At 39.1% G+C, this 21,574-nt stretch overlaps 1 protein-coding gene across 1 annotated transcript in view; it reads left to right on the top strand.

Moving 5' to 3' along the window:
* cdh23 (cadherin-related 23) overlaps nt 1-21,574 on the top strand; it is a 255,630-nt gene that overhangs the window by 44,698 nt on the left and 189,358 nt on the right. Inside the window, exons 4-5 of the mRNA XM_028468278.1 lie at nt 21,078-21,220; nt 21,413-21,460. Of these exons, the coding sequence (XP_028324079.1) occupies nt 21,078-21,220; nt 21,413-21,460 (191 nt within the window). The remainder of the gene's footprint in view (nt 1-21,077; nt 21,221-21,412; nt 21,461-21,574) is intronic.

Here is a 21,574-nt window from a genome sequence, read left to right as displayed (position 1 = left end):
CGGACGCAATGGTATTTGTTTCATTCTTAACCAGCCAAAATGGCTAATAACGCTACAATGTTACCCGCCAAAGTTAATCTTTACCTGCATTTGGTGGGTTGGAGGGTGTTAATTTACAGCCCTGGCCATATGTATATGTATTAGGGGTATGCATTGTGCACAATAGAATATATCCTGCTGCGCCACGGCTCCGATCCGGTTTTGCTCCTCTGTCCGCCATCTGGCAATCCTCACCGGTTGCGTTATGAGTGCGCCACGGTGCAGTGTGGTTGACATCACGAGACAGAGGAGTTCTCTCGACATTTACATAATCCCGTGAGAACGCAGTTAAAGGCAGTGTTATAAACTTTTTTTTTTTTTTAAATCGTGAATTAGTGTTTTATTTTGAAAAGTAACCGGACGTTTTAATGTTTAGTATGTGCTTAACTTCCTGTTTCACCGTATTTGCTCTGTGCTAAATTGTTGCATCGTGCTCTGGCATCCGGCAGAAATGGAACGACCCGGGGGAAATTAACACATAGACTACATCTCCGGTGGCGTGGCGGAGATGTAACGCAGCAGGGGTTGACGTCTGACAGCAAGAAGGTCCTGGGTTCAAGCCCTAGGGTGGACACTTGGGTCCTTTCTGTGTGGAGTTTGCATGTTCTCCCCATGCTGCGTGGGTTTCCTCTGGCTTTCACCCACAATCCAAAAACATGACTGTTAGGTTGATTGGAGTCTCTAAATTTCCCGTAGGAGTGAAGGTGTGTGTCAGTAATTGTCTGTGTGTGTGTTGCCCTACGATGGACCGGTGACTTGTCCAGGGTGTACCCCCGCCTAGCGCCCAGTGTGAGCCAGAGATGGCCACTGGCAGACCCCTGCGACCAACAAGCGGGTCTGAAAATGGATGGATGAATGGTATAAGAAACACTTTTTTTTTTTTTTAATTTGAGAGCACAAAAGTAAATGGTAATTAACTATAATTCATATACCAATATAACATTAGGTGGTATGTTTTTCAAACTGTCAAATTACATTTTTCGAATAAGTTTAACTTTTGCTTCAACAACAGATTCTGTTAAGTTCTTGAATTCTAAAAAAAAAATAATGTTTGTGGTTCAGTTACACTTAGTGACCTGGGGTTTAAAATTTCTATTTGAACATTTTTTGGATCGTGCATCAATTTTTTTTTTCCCTACACCCTTAAGCAGAGTATATGGAAGTGCAGTGGTTCCTCTTCACCACTAGAGATAAAGTATTTAACATTTAATAGGCCAGTTTAGAGTAAGAGAGGATTTATGTAGAACAAAGGCCAGCGTGCATTTGTACCGATCGTCTTGACATGCAGCTGTTCCTTTGAGTGGGTATACACCCTCACTTATTTACACACGACCGTTGAGTCTTCATCACCAACCGTTATCTTCGATTTCTCTTCGGCATAAGAGAAGAAAAGACATCATTTTGCCAAAGGAGATGTTCCAGGACAAAAGGAGAGTTTATCAGTAGAGGACAAAAGAGGTTGAGACGAGGTGTCTGATCACCCGCAGCAGCTGTCATTGCACAGCTCTCGCCATTCTGTTCCTTTCCCCAGAATGACCAAAGAGGTCAATTGCCAATTTGCCAGTGTTAGTGTCTTTGTCAGGAAACAATATTAATTTGAGCTAATTATGATCCAAAGCTAATGAGTGCTTCAGATAATGAGTTAATTTATAATCCATAAAACAACTGTGGCGTGTTATGAGTTTAAAAAAACCAACGTAATGAAAGCAGCTGGACATCCGAACGGTCAGGACACATAGAAGCAGACGCATACACAGAAAATCACTGGACATTCAGTGCAACTCACTCACGCTTTCAGTCTCAAACACAAACATGTACATACTCGCCATGCCTGCATCCTCCACTAGACAGTTTTATCTTATTTCCAGCTAAGCTTTTTCCTCACCACAACTTTATAAATATATATATATATTTTTAATTCCTCTTATCACCTCTCATACCATAGGGTCCACAGATCTGGAACAACTACACCTGCCGAACTGAAAACCCTCACGGATCTAAACTCTTTTAACTGCAATGTAACGCGCTGGTTAAAGTTAAACCAAACTTGCAAACACTAAATTCATTTAAAAAGATTGTAAATTATTTCTATTGTAGTATGTTGTATCTGTTTAACTATAAATCACTGTTTGATAATAATTAGGACCTGGCATGCAAATTAGCCTTTGTCTAGATGGCCCATGGGCATGGCTTGGTTGCTATTTTAAATGTAACGGTGCTCTCAATTCTGTCCCTCCTACATAAAGTAAATAAAAATAAATAAATAAAAAAAACCTCACTTAAGAGAGTAGGGTCCTTCCCCTTATCATATGCACATGTTACATACTATATAAACGTTACATATAGATGAAATGGATAAGAAAGTTAAATCAAAAGAAACAAAACAGATTTTAAGGCTTAATTTGCATTGACACCTATTAACCATTAATTAGTTGCTTATTAGCATTAGTAACATATTGGTTCTTATTTAGTCATTTTAAGTACGTATTAATGCCTCAATATACACTTAATGGCAGTTTCGCAGTCCAAACAGGGTTAGGGTTAGAATAAGGGTTAATGTTAATCCTAACCCTAGTATGTTGAGATCGTAATTCATATACAACAACTTCCTTACTTAGTAATAAGTAATAATTCTGAGGTTATTGAAGGAAAACTTAGTTAATGGCTAATAAATAAATAAATAATAATAAATAAGAGTCAATATGTTACTAATTTGCATACGGATAAGCAACTAATTAATGGTTAATAGGTGTTCCCTAAACTAAAGTGTTACCAAACCAGGATATTTCCATAGAAATAATACGGAACTAAGTGTGTCCTTTATCAGTTCAATAAGAGAAACAAGTAGTTTTTTATTCAAATGCAGAATGATTCTGTTTTTTAAAAGGACGATTAACAATCTTATTTAACGGCTGTTGGGTATGCAGTACTAAAACAGAACCTTATACTAGGGAGGAATATGAAACGAACGGCTAAAAGCTTAATGTCTGCCAGATACAGAATATGGATGTGATATTGTGGTTCACAATCATTTTTATTCCTTAGTTCTGAATAAAATCATCTATTACAAAGTTACTGTATTCATTTTTCATAATCACTCTATAAAAGCAAGGAAGTTCTGCGTTCGCGTGGAGCGAATTTCTACCCGACGCGGCGTCTGTACGACTTGAAACTTTGTCAACGGCTTCCAAATACCCCAAGTGTGTGCATCCAATATTTTGGAGTAATTTGGTGTTGCAAAACGCACCGGTTGATGACGTCACTGTGTCGCAGTTTGTTTGGGTTTAAAAAAGAACATGAGACATGTGTGGCTAACCTAGATAAATAAATTAAAAAAAAAAAAAAGTCAAGGATGTCAATTGGATGAGGAAAGTGCTTGTGTCAATACATCCGATGTGTCAGAGCATCCAATAAATCACCTCTGAAAGCAAGAAATGCGTACAGTATGTTATATAAAGTCTATAAAACATTCTGGGTGAAATGAGCCGAAGGAGGAAAAAATGATACTGACACCACAGGGTGACGTGCGCACTCCTACAAATACAGTTTTATATTAATACTAATAATTGTAGTTAAAATCATATGATCGGCTACAACACCTGTAGCTGTTATAAAAACAAATGCGCACACAATGCGTAAAGACGCACAGTGGCTTATCAGGCACTGCTGGAGGATGAGGCGCACGGGAGACCAGAGTTGGCGCCAGGCAGTATTGAATGGGGGGTATTAAGAAAACTTCGGGGGGCACAAAAACGCTCCACTCTGAGTCGCACACAACCTAATGCTAAATAAACACAGCCACAAAAACAAAGTTAGCTTGCTAACATACCTCTGATGAAGTGGTCGCTGCAGACTCTGCTCCTCCCCCACAGCAGACGTAGGTTTAAAATCCACTTTTTACTGCGTTGTTCTGTGAGCTTTCTAAATTTCTCAGCTTTCGTAACGACAATCTTCGGTACTGTATAAAATCTTTTCCTTTTCTCTGTTAGAACGACTGGAGCAGCCGTAAACTCCACAAAACATGGGCATTTTAATGCTTTCAGACGGCAGATTCTCAGCCTTCCTGCTCTCCATCAGAATTTAGCGCTCTCGCTTTGTCGCGATGCAGCAATGTGAGTGACGCCACGTGAATCAACAGAGCAGGCCATAGACATATATACAGTGATCCTAACAACAGCTCTAGGGAACGTTCAATAGCACAAATGTAGCAGACTCTCATCCGCGTGCAGGATTTATTTTACTCTGTAACGGAATTTATTTCAAATGTAACAAAGTACTGTTACTTGAAACAAAATGTACTTAAGTAAAACTACAATTACAGATTTTAAAAGGTACTCAATTACAGTAACGAGAGTAAATGTAATTTGTTTCTTTCCGCCCCTGCTGTTATGCAACATTACACATTTTTTGATTAAGATTTCTGAGAAGTAATGCAAGAATGTCTCCACCATGAGCATTAGTTTAGCTCTGAGTGGCCACAGCTTGTTTCTTGACCTGAGCTCATAGTCCAGCATCCACACCCACAGGGCTGAGCGAAACAACATCCACCCTATATTTCAGTAACGAGAAGGGAAATGATAAACGTGTAAAAAGAGAAAAGGAAAGAAGGTCAAAGGGAGAAGCTTTGTTTTTAGCGTAAATGTATTTGTGTGTGTTGAGCTTCACAATAAAGGTGGCATGTTCCATTACCCCCCCATGATTTAGCATCGCTTACGGGTAATAGTCATCCCTAGTGAAGTCAGCAGTAGAGTAGAGAGCTAATAACAGGATAGAAATGGGATTAAATACAGAAGAGAGCAGTGAAGCTGGATGAAAAAAAGCAAATGTTGGAGGAGGAAAGTGTTTGGCAGGTGTCACATATTGCTAGTGTTGATGGACGTTCTGGCAGCGGTGGTGTGGTTTGGGGAGAATGTGTGTGCATTTGGGATGGGCGTTTACTTTTATGAAGACAAGCCGTGCTGCTTGCTTGGGCCGTCACTCCAGAAGCCTCAGCGGCACAAAGTCACCTGTCCTCTCGCATCAGTGCAGCCCGCACGCTTCTGTCCGGCCTCAGCAATCAGCACGAAGCATGACGAGAGAATGACATAAAACCAGAGCGGCAGAAAGGGAGAAGTGAAACAATGTGAGGGAAAAGCAAACAGTAAGAAAATAAGAGCAAGGAGTTTCCATTGAGGTTGGAGCGTTGAGCGCTCCGTGAATATGAATGAGTGATAGGTCTGCTTCTGCCCTCCGACGTATGAGATGACTGATCACTAATGTCCTTCACTGTCCTCTGACTTTACTGAGTGATTGGTTTGTCATAGCCTTGTCACTCACTGTTTTCATCATTTCATCAATTGGGCGTGCTAGAAAGCTAATTTTGTGGCGGACTTCAAATCACAGGCGGCGCACCTCTCCCTCCATATCCATGCTGTCATTATTTGTAGAGCACTCTGGGCTCCCATGCAGATAGTCACTTAAACTTTATATAATGTTTGACAAAGGTTGTGTTTATTTGTGTACATGTTGTGCGACTTATTCTGAATTTGTATAGTGTATTTTTAATTATGCAATTGGTTGTTGAGATGACTTGTTTTTGACTGTGACGCACATTGTGTTGCCTTGTGTATAAAATGTGCACCATAAAGATGTATTTGGTTTTATATGATTTTAGATCATAAAACAATGCAACATGTGATGAAGTTGTAGCTTTTCAAAGGCAGAGAAAACACACATTTTTTATACAGGGTTCTCACCAGGAATTTTTCACTGCATAGGGGGCGTGGTGCGCGAGCGAGCGAGCCCCGCCAGCGCGGAACATTTTGAAAAGTATAACTCTTAAAGGGCTAAAGTTGTTTTTTTTAATCTTTGCTACTGACTTACTTTTAGGCGATTCGATTAATCAAAGATTATTACGATATTAACAATTGTCACAATTTTTTTTATCCATCTTTTTTTCTTTTCCTCACTTTGTGCCTATTTCATACTTTAAAACAAGGTATATGTGTCGGTAGTCATTCAATAAAGTAACCAAACAAATGTATCACTATTATATCAAATCACTAAATCCAACAGTAATCATATTACAAAAGAAATAAATATATATATAAAAATAACTCAACTATACTCAACAATAACTTCAATCTGATCTAACACAAAAGCTTATTCAGTAAAATAAAGACTTCCAAAACAAAACTTAAATGAGCAGCATCAATCCCACAAGAAGCTAAACATTTTGCTGTGCACAATCAAAGCAGCTTTAAAAACATATAAAACCTAAAATGTCAGCTCTCATAACACTTGTGGAATTTGGGTTTTTAAATAAAAGGTGGATGGATAAAGAACATAATGAATTATTAATGCAAGGGACTGTAAGTGTTGAGACAAATGTGCAGCTGCTCATCACTGTTGCTGTCTTCACTTTCAAATGGTTGTTAGAGAAGGAACTGGTCAACATGTTCACTGTGCTCTGCTGTGCAGTTACACAGCAGTCCATGTTTCTAGACGGGTCGGGTGGGGGGCCGACATTGCCACGCACCCCTTGCGCCAACTGTCGTGGTCCGGTCCCCGTGTCGGGGAGCACTGAAGATAGTCTGTGCAGGGGTGAGGGGTTCTGTCCCCGCCTGAGAGCGGAGAAGGCTCAGCGAGGTAACCATGTCCAAGGCCCCGGTAAGCGAGTTGGGAGTGGGGCGGTGCCTTCGCAGCCAGGCCCTTCAGGCCACGCTATGTTTGAGCCTCCGCGCACAGCGGAGTCCGGACTGCCCGCACTCCTCGAAGCTTAAAAACGTGGACAGTTATTACGGTTACGTAAGCAGAGGATGCACACAGGCAGCATCGGGGGAAGCTAAAGGGCTGCAGGTGTCCTCTGAGCGTCTGAGCCATATGCCTGTATTAAATAGATGGTGCAGCTGAGAAATATGTTTCTTGGTTATGCAGAGAGTTAAAACAACCCGTGCACACCTGGGAGTCCCTTTTGTGTCCATGTGTGCAACAATTATTACCACGGTACTGATTAAAAAAGGAAAAAACAACAGAAAATTCCCCCTACGTTACTGAAAACTGACCGTAGGGGGTGCCATCGCTTCATAGAGGAGAAAAAATGACAACGTCGGGGGCCCCTACGCTCAACAGTGCTGGCGAGAACCTGATATAGCTTTACACTGCTGATTAAACAGTAACTAAAGTCCAGGTTTTGGCTCATGACGTGCCACTAGGGGTGCTAGTTTTTTTTTTTTTTTTTTATAGGAGGGGCGGGGCCCTCCTATAAGAAGCCACCAAAACATAAGAAATAATTCGTACCCAACAGCAAAATGTGATTGTAATAGCCATGAGTGAACCCATAGAGGACAGTCACTAACATTTTACAACAAAATATGCCAAAATGTAACACATTGACTAAACAGTCAAGATGTGGACTAGAATCAATCAAAAACACTATTTTATATCAAAATACATTTGTTTTTCAGCACAAATGAAGTGGTTTCGGGGTTCAGTTATACTTTAAGAACCAATCTGTGCTTTAAACCAGTGGTTCTCAAACTTTGTGGGCTCTAGTTCCCCCCCCTTTCTCTTATTTCTGAATCCAAGTATCCCCTTTGTCCGACTGCAAAAAACAACTATAGATAATAATAAAAAATGAATGAGTGAAAACACAAATTTTAATTTGTAAATGAGTGGAATGAAGCAGCATTTAGTGCTTCATGAATGGATTTATTTCTACACATTTTATCATTTCTGGTCATCTCCTGCCTGGTGTGGGATTGAGACTGATCTTTGTGTTGTCAGTTCATATTCTAATCAAGATCATTTCCATCACTATTATCATGATTAGCATTTTTACCTAAAAATATAGATTTTTAATTTTATTTGTTAATCTTCCACTCTCTATCAAGTACCCCCTGTAGTGCCATCGCGTACCCCCATTTGAGAAACACTGCTTTAAACCATGCCCTAACATGCCAACACAACTTTGACATATGGTAAATTAAAGGTACAAAAGTATTACTGCAAACTGGCAGCTCCTTATTTATAGAAACAAAAATATATTGACTGTTTGTAACTACAGCCCATATTTTTCTTACCTTGCCTTAAAGACAGCATGTTTTCTTATTATTTTGACTTGAAAAGTATAGAAGGTGAATGAATGAGTGAATAATGTGCTTGAAAGTACGTTTTATATGTATAATGTGCTGCGGGTCAATAATTATATGATTAAACGTGAGTGGAGAGAAAATCTTTTATTTTGCCACAAAGTGTAGTTGTTTCAGATTCTCTGCACTTTTTTAAAAACAGTATACCCACTTTTTGTGAAAGCCTAAGGTTTTCGAGGAGTGTATTTCTCTCAGGAGCGGCTAAGAGAAAGGCTGAGGCTGTTCTCCTTCCATCCGTGACAGATTTCATCATAAATCTGCTGGATGAATACGCAGCCTCCCAAGGACTCTTGGAGTGTGTGTTGTTGAAACACAGGAGTCACTTAGAGCCAGACCCCAGGCACTATTTGTCTTCGGCTTTCGTTCCCATCACAGTTATTGATGCCCCAAACACACGTGCGCACACGCACACACAAACACACACGAAAAGAGTAGCTGACAGTAAAACAAGGAGAATCTGTGAATGACAGCTAAATGAATAGAATATGGTAAATGTTTTGAAGAAGAAGATAAACGAAATGAAGTCTTTTAGCCTAAAAACATCATCACCTCCTTGAACTTCTTGTGTTCTGATTGAATTGTATATGAGAACTGTAGTCGTCTTACAAAAAGTTGTCGATTTGCAAATTGGTTGCTGGCGTTTGTTGGAGACATAACGACTTGGGAACAAACTCAGTGAGCCTTTTCTCTTTTCCCATCTTTTTATTGTTTGTTGTCTAATCGACCACCCTGGGGAGAAGGCTTTACTGTCAGTCTGCATGGCTTTCTGTTCGTCCTACAGGAATTTAAACTATCCACACACGTCCTTTTTTCCTGCTATTTAAGATGCCCCCTGAGCATGAACGCCTCTCTTTGTATGGAAATCAGTGTCTAAACACTCACATTCTGGCCACTGTATAATTGTTTTTCCAGGTAGAGCTATTTAGTTTATTTTTATGTCCAACTGGCTTCCCCAGCAGCAACCTGAATCTATAGCATAGACGATAACGCGGCACACAAACACCGGCGGCTCAGAAGGCGGTGCAGGGTTTGATTTCATCTCATTTCCATCTTATTTCAAAAAGAATTTCCATTCTTCAGATTCATTTACTTTGTCTTTGACTGAAGTTAAGGGTGTAAGGTAATGCATGCGCCCCCCGAGGAGGGGGGAAACAATGACTTGAATCCCCTGATAGTATCTCACTCTTAAAACACTCCCACAAAATAGTGCTTTATTTGCAGAGGATAAAGTGAAGCAGGAGGGTCGTCAACTTAGCTCAAGTATGCAATCTGTTCTACAGTACAGTGTATATTTTAATCCTCTAAAGTTAAAGGTGCAGTCCGCAACTCTCAGATCCCTCTCTCCCCCTCCCTCCACGCTGCTCTCTTGCCCTGCCTCCAAACTATCCAAAGTCCCTTCCTCAGAGGAGCTAACAAGCTAACGTTAGTCCGGCAGCAACGTCACAGTAATATAACATGCTCTGTTAAAAGCATATTACTGCAACGCTTCTGTCTCTCTATATGCACACACCTCAGCAGCAGCAACAACACAGTGCCACTTACAGCAGCCCACACGGAGGCTGCTGAGCACACATGGACAACACATGCACTACAGAGTTCTAGTGTAACAATTACAAATCAAACATAATGTAAATCAATTAGCTTTCAAGCAGAAAAGTCATCAATTCCATGTTCTACTCCTCCAGACCATACGCATACACACGGAAAGGGGCGGGGCCTGTGACCAACAGCTGTCAGACAGCCCATCAAACACAATCCTGGCTCTGATTGGTATTTTTTGCTCGGTCACGGTGCATTCTGACACTCTGCCAAAGGCAGCAGGAGCAGCAAAGGGACTCAATGAGCCTGTTTTTTCACACAAACTACTAGTTTCATGTAAAGCTGTCCTTACATAGTGACAGCTTTAGCTAATATGACAAGAAGTCTCTTTTATAAGAGTTGCAGACTGCACCTTTAAGAAAAACCCTTGAATATTTCAGTGTTATATGTCAAACTCCAACAGATACGGTTTTGTTTGATCATGTCATAAAATGTCATGTTAATATGATCAGATTACACTTGTCCATCTCACAGACGGTTAAACATTTATTATTCACAATATTTAAATCAACTCAGTCTCAGTTTTTTTGCTTCTGCAGTTTTTTTGTTCCACTGCTCTTGGCTTCACTGTGGCAGGACTTGTGCAGGAGGCAGGAAAGACCAGGCAAAGTGATAAATAATTCCTCAGGATGACGGTTTAGAATTTTTTATGTAGGAGAGAAGTGAAAACTGACAACAAAGTGATTTTTTTTTTTCTCTTGCATCAAAGTTCTGTTAATCATGTATATTATACAGCAAACCTTCAATAAATCACACATCTCAACATAAATCCAGCTAATAACTATCAACTAAACTTCCACAGACAAGCAACCTCCTCTCACAGGAGTAGTATGAGCACACAAGCTCAATCACGCTAACCAGACAGACCATGGCCGGTTCTCAATTCTAAGTATTTGTGAACTCCTGGGTACGGACTCGTGGGAGCAAACTTGGAGAACGGACTTGCAGAGTGCGCAAGCGCGGACTTCGCATACTCGTTGTTTTAGGACGAAGCCAACTTCCTGACATCGTAGTGAGCAACAGTGTGGAGTATGTGCGCTCCACTGTAAACATCAAAGAAAATAATATCACTGAGTAGATGTCATTGTTGTAAATATTAATTATTTGTACGTTTGGTGATAAATAAAAAAATTCTGAACAGATTTTGTGAACATTTTATGCATAACAACAATAATAAAATATTCTACGTCAAAATAAGGTATTTGAGTTCTTATTAATAATTAGATTTTTTAGGTATTGAATTCATAATAATTGTAAAAAAAAAAAAAAAACAACTAATAAATAAGATAGATTTGGGGAATACTTTAGGCCCACAAACAACAAGAATAATATAATTAATAATATTGATAATAATAATGTAAAAGTAATTCTCCTTTTTGAATAAGGTTTTTTAATTCTCAATAATTACATGTTTTAGGTATTACATTTTTAAAGAAAAACTAAATTCTTTAGGTCAAAACAGAATCGGCACCACTTCAGGTATGAAATTAAACTCCTAATCTATTGTAATATTATTATTATTATTGTTATTATGTTCATGCGATTGTTCGAAGTGCATGCTGGGAAATATAGCTGGTGGAGTACGCACAAGTCTCCTCTGATGCATGCTCGGTAAAACAGGCGGGGCAAGTTCTCATCTGCAGGTTTACAGCGGACTTGCTGAGAAGCGGACTTTGAATTGGAACAGGACTTGGGCTGCACGTGGTGACGTTTCACGAGTCCACGAGCACACAAGTCCGCACAAGTACACAGATTGACAAACGGACCATGAGTGTTCACAAGACACTGACTACTGAAGTGTTCATCTGATCATCTGCAGCTGCTTCAGGGAAAGGGCAGGGAAAAGGGCGTGGCCTGCTGGGCTAGGGGTTTGGCAGACAAACAGCAGAGCACGTAACACATCTGTATAAAAAAGGGTTTGTCAAAATGTACATTTTTTCAAAATAACACGTATAAGATGTTATAGATTCTGAGTTGTGAATGAGGGGGACCCAAGCACAGAGGCACAAGGAAACCAGGGAACGTGGTACAAAATGCAGCAGGACACGAGGAGGTCATTCTGTGTCCAAGCAGTCAGCTAAATAGTGATGGAGGGCTGATTGGGCCACGCATGGGTGCAAAACATGAGGGAGTTTTTTAAAAAAAATTCTGAACATGAGGGAGCTAATCACTCACAACCCAAACACACTGACATCACTGGGAGGTGGAGACACGAGCAGGAAGACCTGGGAACACAAAGACAAGAGTCAATAGAAACTAAACAGAATAAACAAAGACTCATTGAACAAAAACATACACAAGGGTTAAAGTGAACAAAACTAAACAAAAAAAAAAAAATATTAGTCTCTAAGTATAGCTACATTTGTGAACTCTAAAACTGAGAATATAATTAAACAATAATCTGGTTGGTCGGCTATGATGTGATGCGTTTGATTGTTGTCTGGTCATTTCATTTCAGTTGATCATTTTAAAACAAAAAAATATGATTTACTCAGTAACGGTTGGGTGTAGAACTGTAACAATTACTTCTTTTAAAATGTAGTTAAGTAGAAGTAAAATTACTGATTCAGAAATATACTCAAAAAAGTACAAGTACCCATGAGTACTTGTAATCCGTTTTTAAGGAAATACTCATAATTCGGCCATTCCAGCCTGTCATTGCCCGATCCCTTTAGATCTTGGAAGCTAAGCAGGTCTGGGCCTGGCAGTCACCCCAGTGGTATCTGTCATTGTGTCCTTGGGCAAGGCACTTCACCCACATTGCCTAGTATGAATGTCGTGTATGAGTGAGTGTTGGTGGTGGTCGGAGGGGCCGATGGTGCACTATGGCAGCCTCGCTTCCGTCAGTCTGCCCCAGGGCAGCTGTGGCTACAATAGTAGCTTACCACCACTAAGTGTGGCGTGAAAGAATAATTCCTTATTTTTGTAAGGTGACTTTGAGTGTCCAAAAAAGCGCTTTATAAAATTGATGCATTATTTTGATTATGTATTATATAACACATACTGTACCCAATTATGATGACTGGCAGTAATTAAGTAAGTGGAATGAAACAATAACTGTTAATGGCAGTATAGACTTCCTATTAATGATTTTTTTCACACTTTACCACAGTGTAGCTTCTGGTTTCACTCATAAACATAGGTCATCTATGCATTCCACCTATTAGTGCTTCTCTCCTGAGTCCACTGTTTATTGTAAAGACAATAATTCAGGTGCTTTATATTAACAGTCCAAAGCTATTGAACGAGCTCATGTCAACGCTTAGCTTTATGGTGTGTGAACTCTTGATGGGAATGAATGATGTGAGGCTTCAACTTGGCTTTGCCGATGAATTTGAAGGCTGTGTTTGTCAGCAGCTACACAGACCAGTAACATGAGTGGCACGGTTGTGACTCATCAGTCCTCTAGTTGTATGACTCCATCCCTACGTCAGTATCACTAGCTCCATGAACTATTAATGCAGAGCAGGTAGAGATCGAATGATTCTCCACTCCCTGCTCTCCATAGTTCCCCCGTCTCTGTTGTTGTTTTTTTTGTTGTTTGCCCCGGGTGTGGCAGACAGCTGGACATTGCCTATGTACCCATTAAGCCAGTGTGCTCCATAAAATTCAAAGCTATAATTCAGAGCATGCCTGAAATTGCAGTGCTGACAGTCCCTGTCCCAGTGAATCAGAACTCAGATGAACGAGTGGTCTGGAGATGTCACTGACATAATAAACAGGGCTTTGGCCTACATCCCCTGTCCTTTCTAAAGCCCGACGTCCCAGGGTTGGGCCGAGGCTAGTCCCTGTCTAGTACATGCTGCTGCTATTGATCCAGCTCGGGATTGATGGTGTCCAGTGGCTGATTTAGGACTCCCAGTGGGCCCATTGCCTTTCCTAACAGATTTGGCTGTGTAAAACACGAGGTGAGATGCTGTGTATATAAGGTTAGCAAGACTTCTGCTTTTTCCCTCCTCTTCTGTCGATCCATGATGTTTAATTTTTAATGTTTTGTAACAGAGATTATTCTTGGCAAAGTGAAGATTGGCTGATTTGTTCCCTGGTTCTTTTGGAGAAGAGCTTCCAGTGATGGATGTATTGGTGTCCTAATGGAGAAGTCACTATCACTGTGCTTTGTTAATCATTGTGATAAGGTTTTACATACGGATCTCACCAAACATCTTTACAATGTGTCCAATGCTATCAGCGCCTTTCCTTAGATTTTCCTTTATTTAAAATTCACTCCAGACTTCCATGGCTTTCCATTCAATGTTATTTGACAGCTTCATTACTTTGGTGCATTTCCATTTCTATCAGGTGAGTTGCACAAAACAACAGAAGGAAAGCCAAAGAAGAAAGATATCCTTTCCACGTTCAGTCTTACTGAAGAAGTAGTTTTGGTTCAGTCTCTAGTTACATTCGTTACAACGTTGTTCTGCTTTAACTCCAAGCTTGAATGCTCAAGTAAATGTGGCTTTTTTTTTCCCTTTAAAAGTAGTTTAGAGGATAATAAGAGAGAAAAGTAAAGTGGAGAAATGATTTCTCAAACCCCATTACTCATGTCGTCAACATTGTGTTGCAAAGTGGAAAGGAAAGTTAGGGCTAATGGTTATTTGCTCTGTATTATTCATTACAGCAGTACAAGCATCACATGCAGTTGAATAGCATCATTTGTCAGAGAAAATGACTTGATGCTACAGTGTTATAATATGTGTGGGACTGATATCTACAATACTCAAACATTTATACTGAAAGCCACCGTGTGTACATCCCTGTATGCATTATTGGATTAGACTCTGACATACAATAGTTGGTCGAAATAAACTCGGCCTTCATCTCTGCTCCTTTACAAAATACCAGCAACCAAAAAAAAAGTGGTAATAACTATGAGGATAGCTTTCATTATCCTGTTATTGAAACAGAGACGCATTGCATCAAATAAAGTAAGCAGTTATAAAGCACACAAATAAAAACACTAACAATGGAAGTGAACCAAAATATTTGAAAAAAAATATATACAGTATTTTTTTTTTTCTACAGTTCTGTTAACACGTATTCTCCATAGTTCTGGACCAAAACTCATCTCAGTGTTTTTTCTTAAAATGGGGATATACAATATAAATCTTGATATTTTTAACTCAATAGAGTCTTAAAAGAAAGACATTTCTCGGTTAAATTTGCAGATGCAAAATGCCACACAAACACATTTGTTAACAAACTGCACAATATGTGCCAATTTTGGCTTTTTCTCCCCTAAGGGACAGCACGTGCGAGTGAGTTCTGTAGTGTGGCTTTTTTAGAGGAAGGTCTGGGTTAGGATGCACTCAGAAAATGAGTCTTATAATACAAAATAAGCCATAAAATAAAAACATATCGATATAGGTGATATTGTAAATTATCTATATTGCCAAAAAAGAAATCACATATTTTGTCTCTCTATATATTGCCCAGGCCTAATTCTCCATTGAGTTCTTAAATATGCTTGTTCATGTGGATCTTTTTGGGTTCTTTTTCTTACTATGGACTTTATATTCTGTTAAAGCCCACTGAGATGACTTTGTTGTCATTTGCGCTATATAAATAAAGTTGAGTCGATGTATGCTATATATACTCCTCTGATTGACGCTTCTGGTTCTATTTTTCCATTGCTGATGTCCTTCCTAATGTCACTATCCAACATGTAACAGGTGTAAAACTCACATAACCATTTGTAATCGTTCACGTAATTTCATGTCTAACCACATGCAGACGACTGTTCCTTCACAGTCGAGATGGCAGCGACGAGAGAATTGTTATTATTGATGACTATTAGGAAAATGCTTAATTTGCACCATCTTCAACCAAATTATAACTCATATTGAAAGGGGATAAATTTGCATAAATCTCATTAGACTGCAACTAGAAGGGTTCATAAATCGTTATATTAATTAGTCATTCTTGACACCCTTTCTAAAGAAAATTGGGTGTATTAATAAAACGAGAGGGATGTGTGATTGTGAGGCCTAATTGCTCACAGCAAAGCTGTTTGGTCTAAAAGTGACACGCTTGATTTAGTTTGCCTGCACTTTTATTGTCAGACCAAGTACCTGGAAAGACGGTCAAGTATATGTGTCTCAGAGCTATAACTAAAATCATTGTTTAATGGCCACGTATCCCATACTGTGCAGGAACTCCAGGGAGGTATTTTATTGGCTTTTAGTCTGTAAAAAAAACAACAAATAAAGGGATTGTTGTTTAGACACAGAGTCAAGTAAACTCTTGAAGTAAAGACACAGACTTGTCCCTCCACCTAGAGGTGTGTTCATCTTTACAGCTAGATGCTGGTTAAGGCTAAGTGAGGCACCTAACCAAGGAGGGTTCAGATTAAAGAATATTCAGAATCACAATTATTTTATTAATCCCAGGGGAAATTGCTTTTGTCATTTCATGACATGAAGACATTTTCTGCTGCAATGTATATATATATATATATATATATATATTTATATTTATCCTATTTATCCTTTATTCTCTATCTATCCTTTATTTATCCCTCATCCTTTATATTTATCATTATTATTATTATTATTATTATTGTTGCTGGGTTGTTTCTTTGTTTTTTGTTTTGCTGGCTTGTTTCTATGTATTTTGTTTTCTTTGTTTTTTGTTTCGTGCACCGACTACCAAGACAAATTCCTTGTACTGTCCTAAAAACTGTACTTGGCCATTAAAATATTTCTGATTCTGATTTCGATTTCTGTTTTTCTGAAGATTTCAAAGTTTCAGTCAATGCAAGGGGGTCAGGGTCAGAGGTTTAGGCGGTTTTCTTTGTAATATTATGTTGGCAGTGGCTATTCATACGATTGCCGTATCAATATGCCAGTTTAGGTCACGTGATAGGTCAGTCATTGGCCAGTTTAGGTCGCGTGACTAAGACTAAACCTAACCGTAACCCTAAAAATTGTTGCGATATTGGGTTATAACCTAACACTAAGACGCTACGTACGTGTAATCTATTCCCCTACTCTGCTTAGATGTGTGTAGTGACTCTTATTTAGAGTCTTGCAAGACTATATATTGTTTTATTCACCAATTTCACCATTGAGTTTAATAATAAAAATTTGGATCTAAAAGTGCAACAGTTGGTCTGAGGAAAAATTGTGCAATGAAAACAATCTGCATACGTAACTGTTACGGTCCCCTCTAGGATGTTATAAGAAAAGGCTTGCAGGGCAGCAACATAAGATGCCATGACAGAAATAAAGGTTGTCAAAGTATTTATTTACAAAAAGTTCTTAAAAGTAGCAACAGAATAAAAAACAACTCACAGGGACTGGAGACCCTGGCCAAACTGAACAAAAGTAAGGAGGACACTGGGCCAACCTTATACAGGGCCGTCGCACCCAGCGTCCACCCTCTGAACTATAAAAAAGGAACAAAACACTAAATCTACATCTACCAGTAATCTCCAGCCCAAACTTACAAATATGGAGTGGGGCGCAGATTGGATGTCTGCAGCTAGTCGAATGTTGTTGTGCCTCTTTGTTTCTTATTCTTCCTCTTTTGTTTTTTGGCGAGTGGCACCTAGTGGTGCATTACCGCCACCTACTATATTGGAGTGTGAGCCAGAGAACTACCTCCCTTAATCTAAACTAAATGATTTCACATTACTCAGTGTTTTTTAAAAGCTTAAACAATTCTTTATATTTCCCTTCCTCAATATTCAACATATTCTTGAGATTAAAAAACCTTAACTCACAACGCTTTCACTCTTCTTTAAATTAGGGCTGGGCGATATGGCCTTTTATAAATACCGCGATATTTTTAGGCCATGTCACAATACACGATATATATCTCGATATTTTGCATTACCCTTGAATTAACACTTTGATGCACAAAATCACACCAGTATGATGATTCTATATGTCTACATTAAAACATTCTTGATCATACTGCATTAATATATGCCAATTTTAAACTTTCATGCAAAAAAGGGGATATCACAACTAAGTCAAAGTTGACATAACTGTATTTATTAAACAGTGAGTGGCTCAAACATAAAATTGTCAACAGAAGGTGCACGTTCTGTGCAAAATTGTCACAGAGACATTTCAAAACAAGACATTAGTGCAGGATGCAACTCACATGGCATTTCAAAACACAAAATTAAAGTGCACTTTTTGTACATAATGCCACTACAATATTTTAAAACAAATAGTGCCCTTTTGTGCATGTTGTCATTAAGATAACATTTCAAAACAACACTAAATTTAAGTGCACCTTTTGTGCATAATGCCACTAAGATATTTAAAAAAAAAAAATCAAAAAAAAAAAAAAAAAAAGTCCGCGAGTTTAACGGTATGGTCATTTTCAACACCGCACAGACTACAAGCTGCGATATATCGAGTATATTCGATATATCGCCCAGCCCTACTTTAAATCTTTCCCTCTGTATGATAGACTTCAGGCAGTGACACACAACATGTTCCACAGTTTCCTCTAATCCACAATCCCAAAGTCCTGTCAGATGCTTGATCACTGATTTGAATCAGGTGTGTTAGGTGAGAGGGAGGGAGGGAGGGCAGGCTAAGAGGCCAGAAGGTCCCAGCCAATATGTTACTATTTATTGTTTTACTTAAATTTAGTGAAGTTATGTGAGAGATGTGTTACCCAGACGCTAGTCATGAATCTTTTATGCGTACCCTGCTAAAAATGTTTCCTTTTACAGCAGCAAGCTTATCTTACCTGGTCCCACAGGTCCTGATACAGTTCCCAGTGCTCCCCCTAACGTCAGCCTTAAAGCTCTGAATACATTGGTCTAACATTTTGGATTAGAACTGCTGATAAGGAAAAACTTTTAACTTTGATCCAGCAGCTGGTCCTGGCTTGACCATATAATATGGATCTCAGAAGCTCCCATCAAAAATCTTTTGGTCCACTAGTTGATTTCCTATTGTTTTTGTAAGTTTTGTGATATCTTTAAAAAGATCGACAATGAGATAAAAATACTTCAATGATTTCAAAAGGGGAAACGAAAAATAATGTTGCCACAACCAATGTGTATCAAACCAAGCTGATGGAATAATCTGATGATTTATTTCAACCACTACTAAGTTAGCTACAAAGAACAATGTAAGAAGAATTGTGATTTGATACTAGTGTAAATAAAACTAAATTGAGAAAACATTTGAGCAACATTTATTATTCAAAAGCCAATATTTTTAACATTTTAAAAGTTGTTTTTATTTTTTATTTTTTCATTTAATCCATGAAAGACACTAGTCCTGGAAGCCCCTATCCTTAATACATTTTTCAAACTCTTTATTTTAACTTTTAGGATTATATAGGTACATATGTACAGCTCGATGGTATGATTATGAATTATAAATGTTTGCATTGCACTCATAGTACCCAGATACAAAAACTTATACATACATACATTGTGTGCATGAATAAGAGAATAAAAAAAGAATAAAAGGGGTAGAGTGAATAATACATTGTTTAATGACTTTCTTTGATGGGCTAGTTTGTCAAGGTTTGGTGGTGTGGACCCCAACGCAGAGAGATAGGGAGGCAAAATGCTGGTGTATCATTCTTGGATCCAGTCCATGTTTCACTCAAAAATCCTACAAAAAAAAAAAACAAATTCAAAAAAGACAAAGGAGGAACAAGGAAAACTGGGAGCAGGAGACAAAACGCTGCAGCACATGAGGAGGTAGACAATGAACAATGATCCAGCAATCACACTGTGTCCAAGCAAGTGAAGGAAGCATGATTGGGAATGGGCCACACCTGAGTGCAAAACATACGCCAGCTAATCAGTCACAACCCAAACACGCTGACATCACTTGGAGGTGGAGCCACGATCAGGGAGACCTGGAAACACAAAGACAAGAGTTAACACAAGAGGCCAGACTCGAAAAACAGAATAAACTAAGACTCACAAAAACCACAAGAGAACCACAAGGGCTACACACAAACAAAAACTAAACAGAACCTGACATAGTTATTGTTATTAAAGTAGTCTATAAAGGGCCTATGTTACAAATCTAGATCGGATTAATCTCCGTTAGCTGGCTTCAACTAACCAAAAATTCCCTGCCAGACAGGAGCTGTCTTACAAACGTCTATCATCTATAATCACAACACGCTAATTTAAGCCAAGTGATTTCAGCCTCGCTCCGTGCACGTGCACATGAAAGGGGTGGAGATTGCAGCGTCTGACCAATCAGTGGAGAGAACTGGCAGACTGAGTGTCTTTACAATGAATGGAGGAACAGCTTATGATCTTAAACAAATATAATGAATATAAAGCCATGATGAAAGTATAGAGCAACAGTGAATTAGTGCAACGTTCAGCAGGAGGCGGAGCTTTTATACTCTATCTGATCCACTTCATAACTTGGTACCAACCAGGTTGCTGAAGTTTAAAATGATGAATAATTCAAATCCATAATTCAAACAAAAGACAACCCTGTTGTTACAGAAAAGGCAGGTATGAGAGAACCCAGGCCGGAAGCTGCTGACATTGAATGCGCAAAAGCACAAGATTATTTACTATATTAATCCATTGGATGATAAACGGACAGTTCTCTGCAGTTAAACTTTATCACAGCACACACGTTCAAGGAGACCTCTGTCACACACACTAAAAATGAAAGGATTGCATTTATCATTAATAATCTTTCCTAAACTCAGCTGTCAGATCTACACCAACCAGGATCATCTAACAATGGGCAGGTCATTTTCTAAGAGATTTGATTGGTCAGGAGGCGGGGCTTTAGGACTCTCTAACATCCAAGCCAGAGCAATACCTGGTAGCGACCAGGTTAGCCGTTCAGCATTGATTGCCATAGTGATTAAGCTCCAACGAGCTTTGTAGGACAGCACACACTGATTAAATCCCGGAAGTTAGCGCGATAAAAGGTAATCTAGATTCGTAGCATACCTTCAAAAGGTTGCCAGATTAAATATTAAATGTTTACCTTTTCTCTCAATAGAAATTGTATTTTCTCCACTTGTAAAAGTTTCACTTCCTTCTGTAATGCCAGATGTGTAGGACAAGTTTTACTCTTCAAGTGAAGGAGAATCAATCTCCGTGCTTAAAGTGTAACATACATTACAAAGCTCGTTATCAGGCTTTCTAAAGAACTGCATAATGACCACCATTAGATTCAAGTGTGTTGGAAAAACATGCTCGATATACAGTAGGTTCCCCTGTAATGTGATGTTTGAAATGTTAAAGTCAAAAACTTCTGAAGAATGACCGACAACACGAAGCGATATATTGGTCTCATTTGTCTACATTAAGCATTCATAACTGACCGGCACATTTACTTTGACTGACAGGTTCATCTGTGGCTCAGCTGAAGGCATCAGATCCCGAGGGGGAGCCGCTCATATATGGAGTTTCTGGAGAAGAAGCCATGAGATACTTTTCAGTGAACAGAGACACTGGTGTGGTGTGGCTTCGACAGCAGCTCGACCGTGAGGTACAAAAACCACCCAAACAAACACGTGTAGTTTCAAAACTGTAAGGGCCATTTTGAAAATAACGCAAGATGACCAAATGATGAAAGCTGAGAATGTGTCTAACTATTTGAGGAGGGATAAGAACACATTTTGCTCTTCTTTTTCATGTTACACACAACATTTGGGCTGACTTGTGTCTCTATCTCTCTTAGAGCAAGTCTGAGATGCAGGTGGAATTCTACGTGAGTGACATCCAAGAGGTAATAGAGATTCTCCCTGTCATCCTAAGTGTGAGGCAGCCTCACACAGGCTGATATTACAGATAAAGCTTCGACCACATGTCGTAGTCCATGACAGCCTATCATGCACAACAC

Source organism: Gouania willdenowi, chromosome 15 (genome assembly GCF_900634775.1).
Source record: "Gouania willdenowi chromosome 15, fGouWil2.1, whole genome shotgun sequence".
Classification (NCBI taxonomy): domain Eukaryota; kingdom Metazoa; phylum Chordata; class Actinopteri; order Blenniiformes; family Gobiesocidae; genus Gouania; species Gouania willdenowi.
This window is presented reverse-complemented; position numbering and strand designations above follow the sequence as displayed.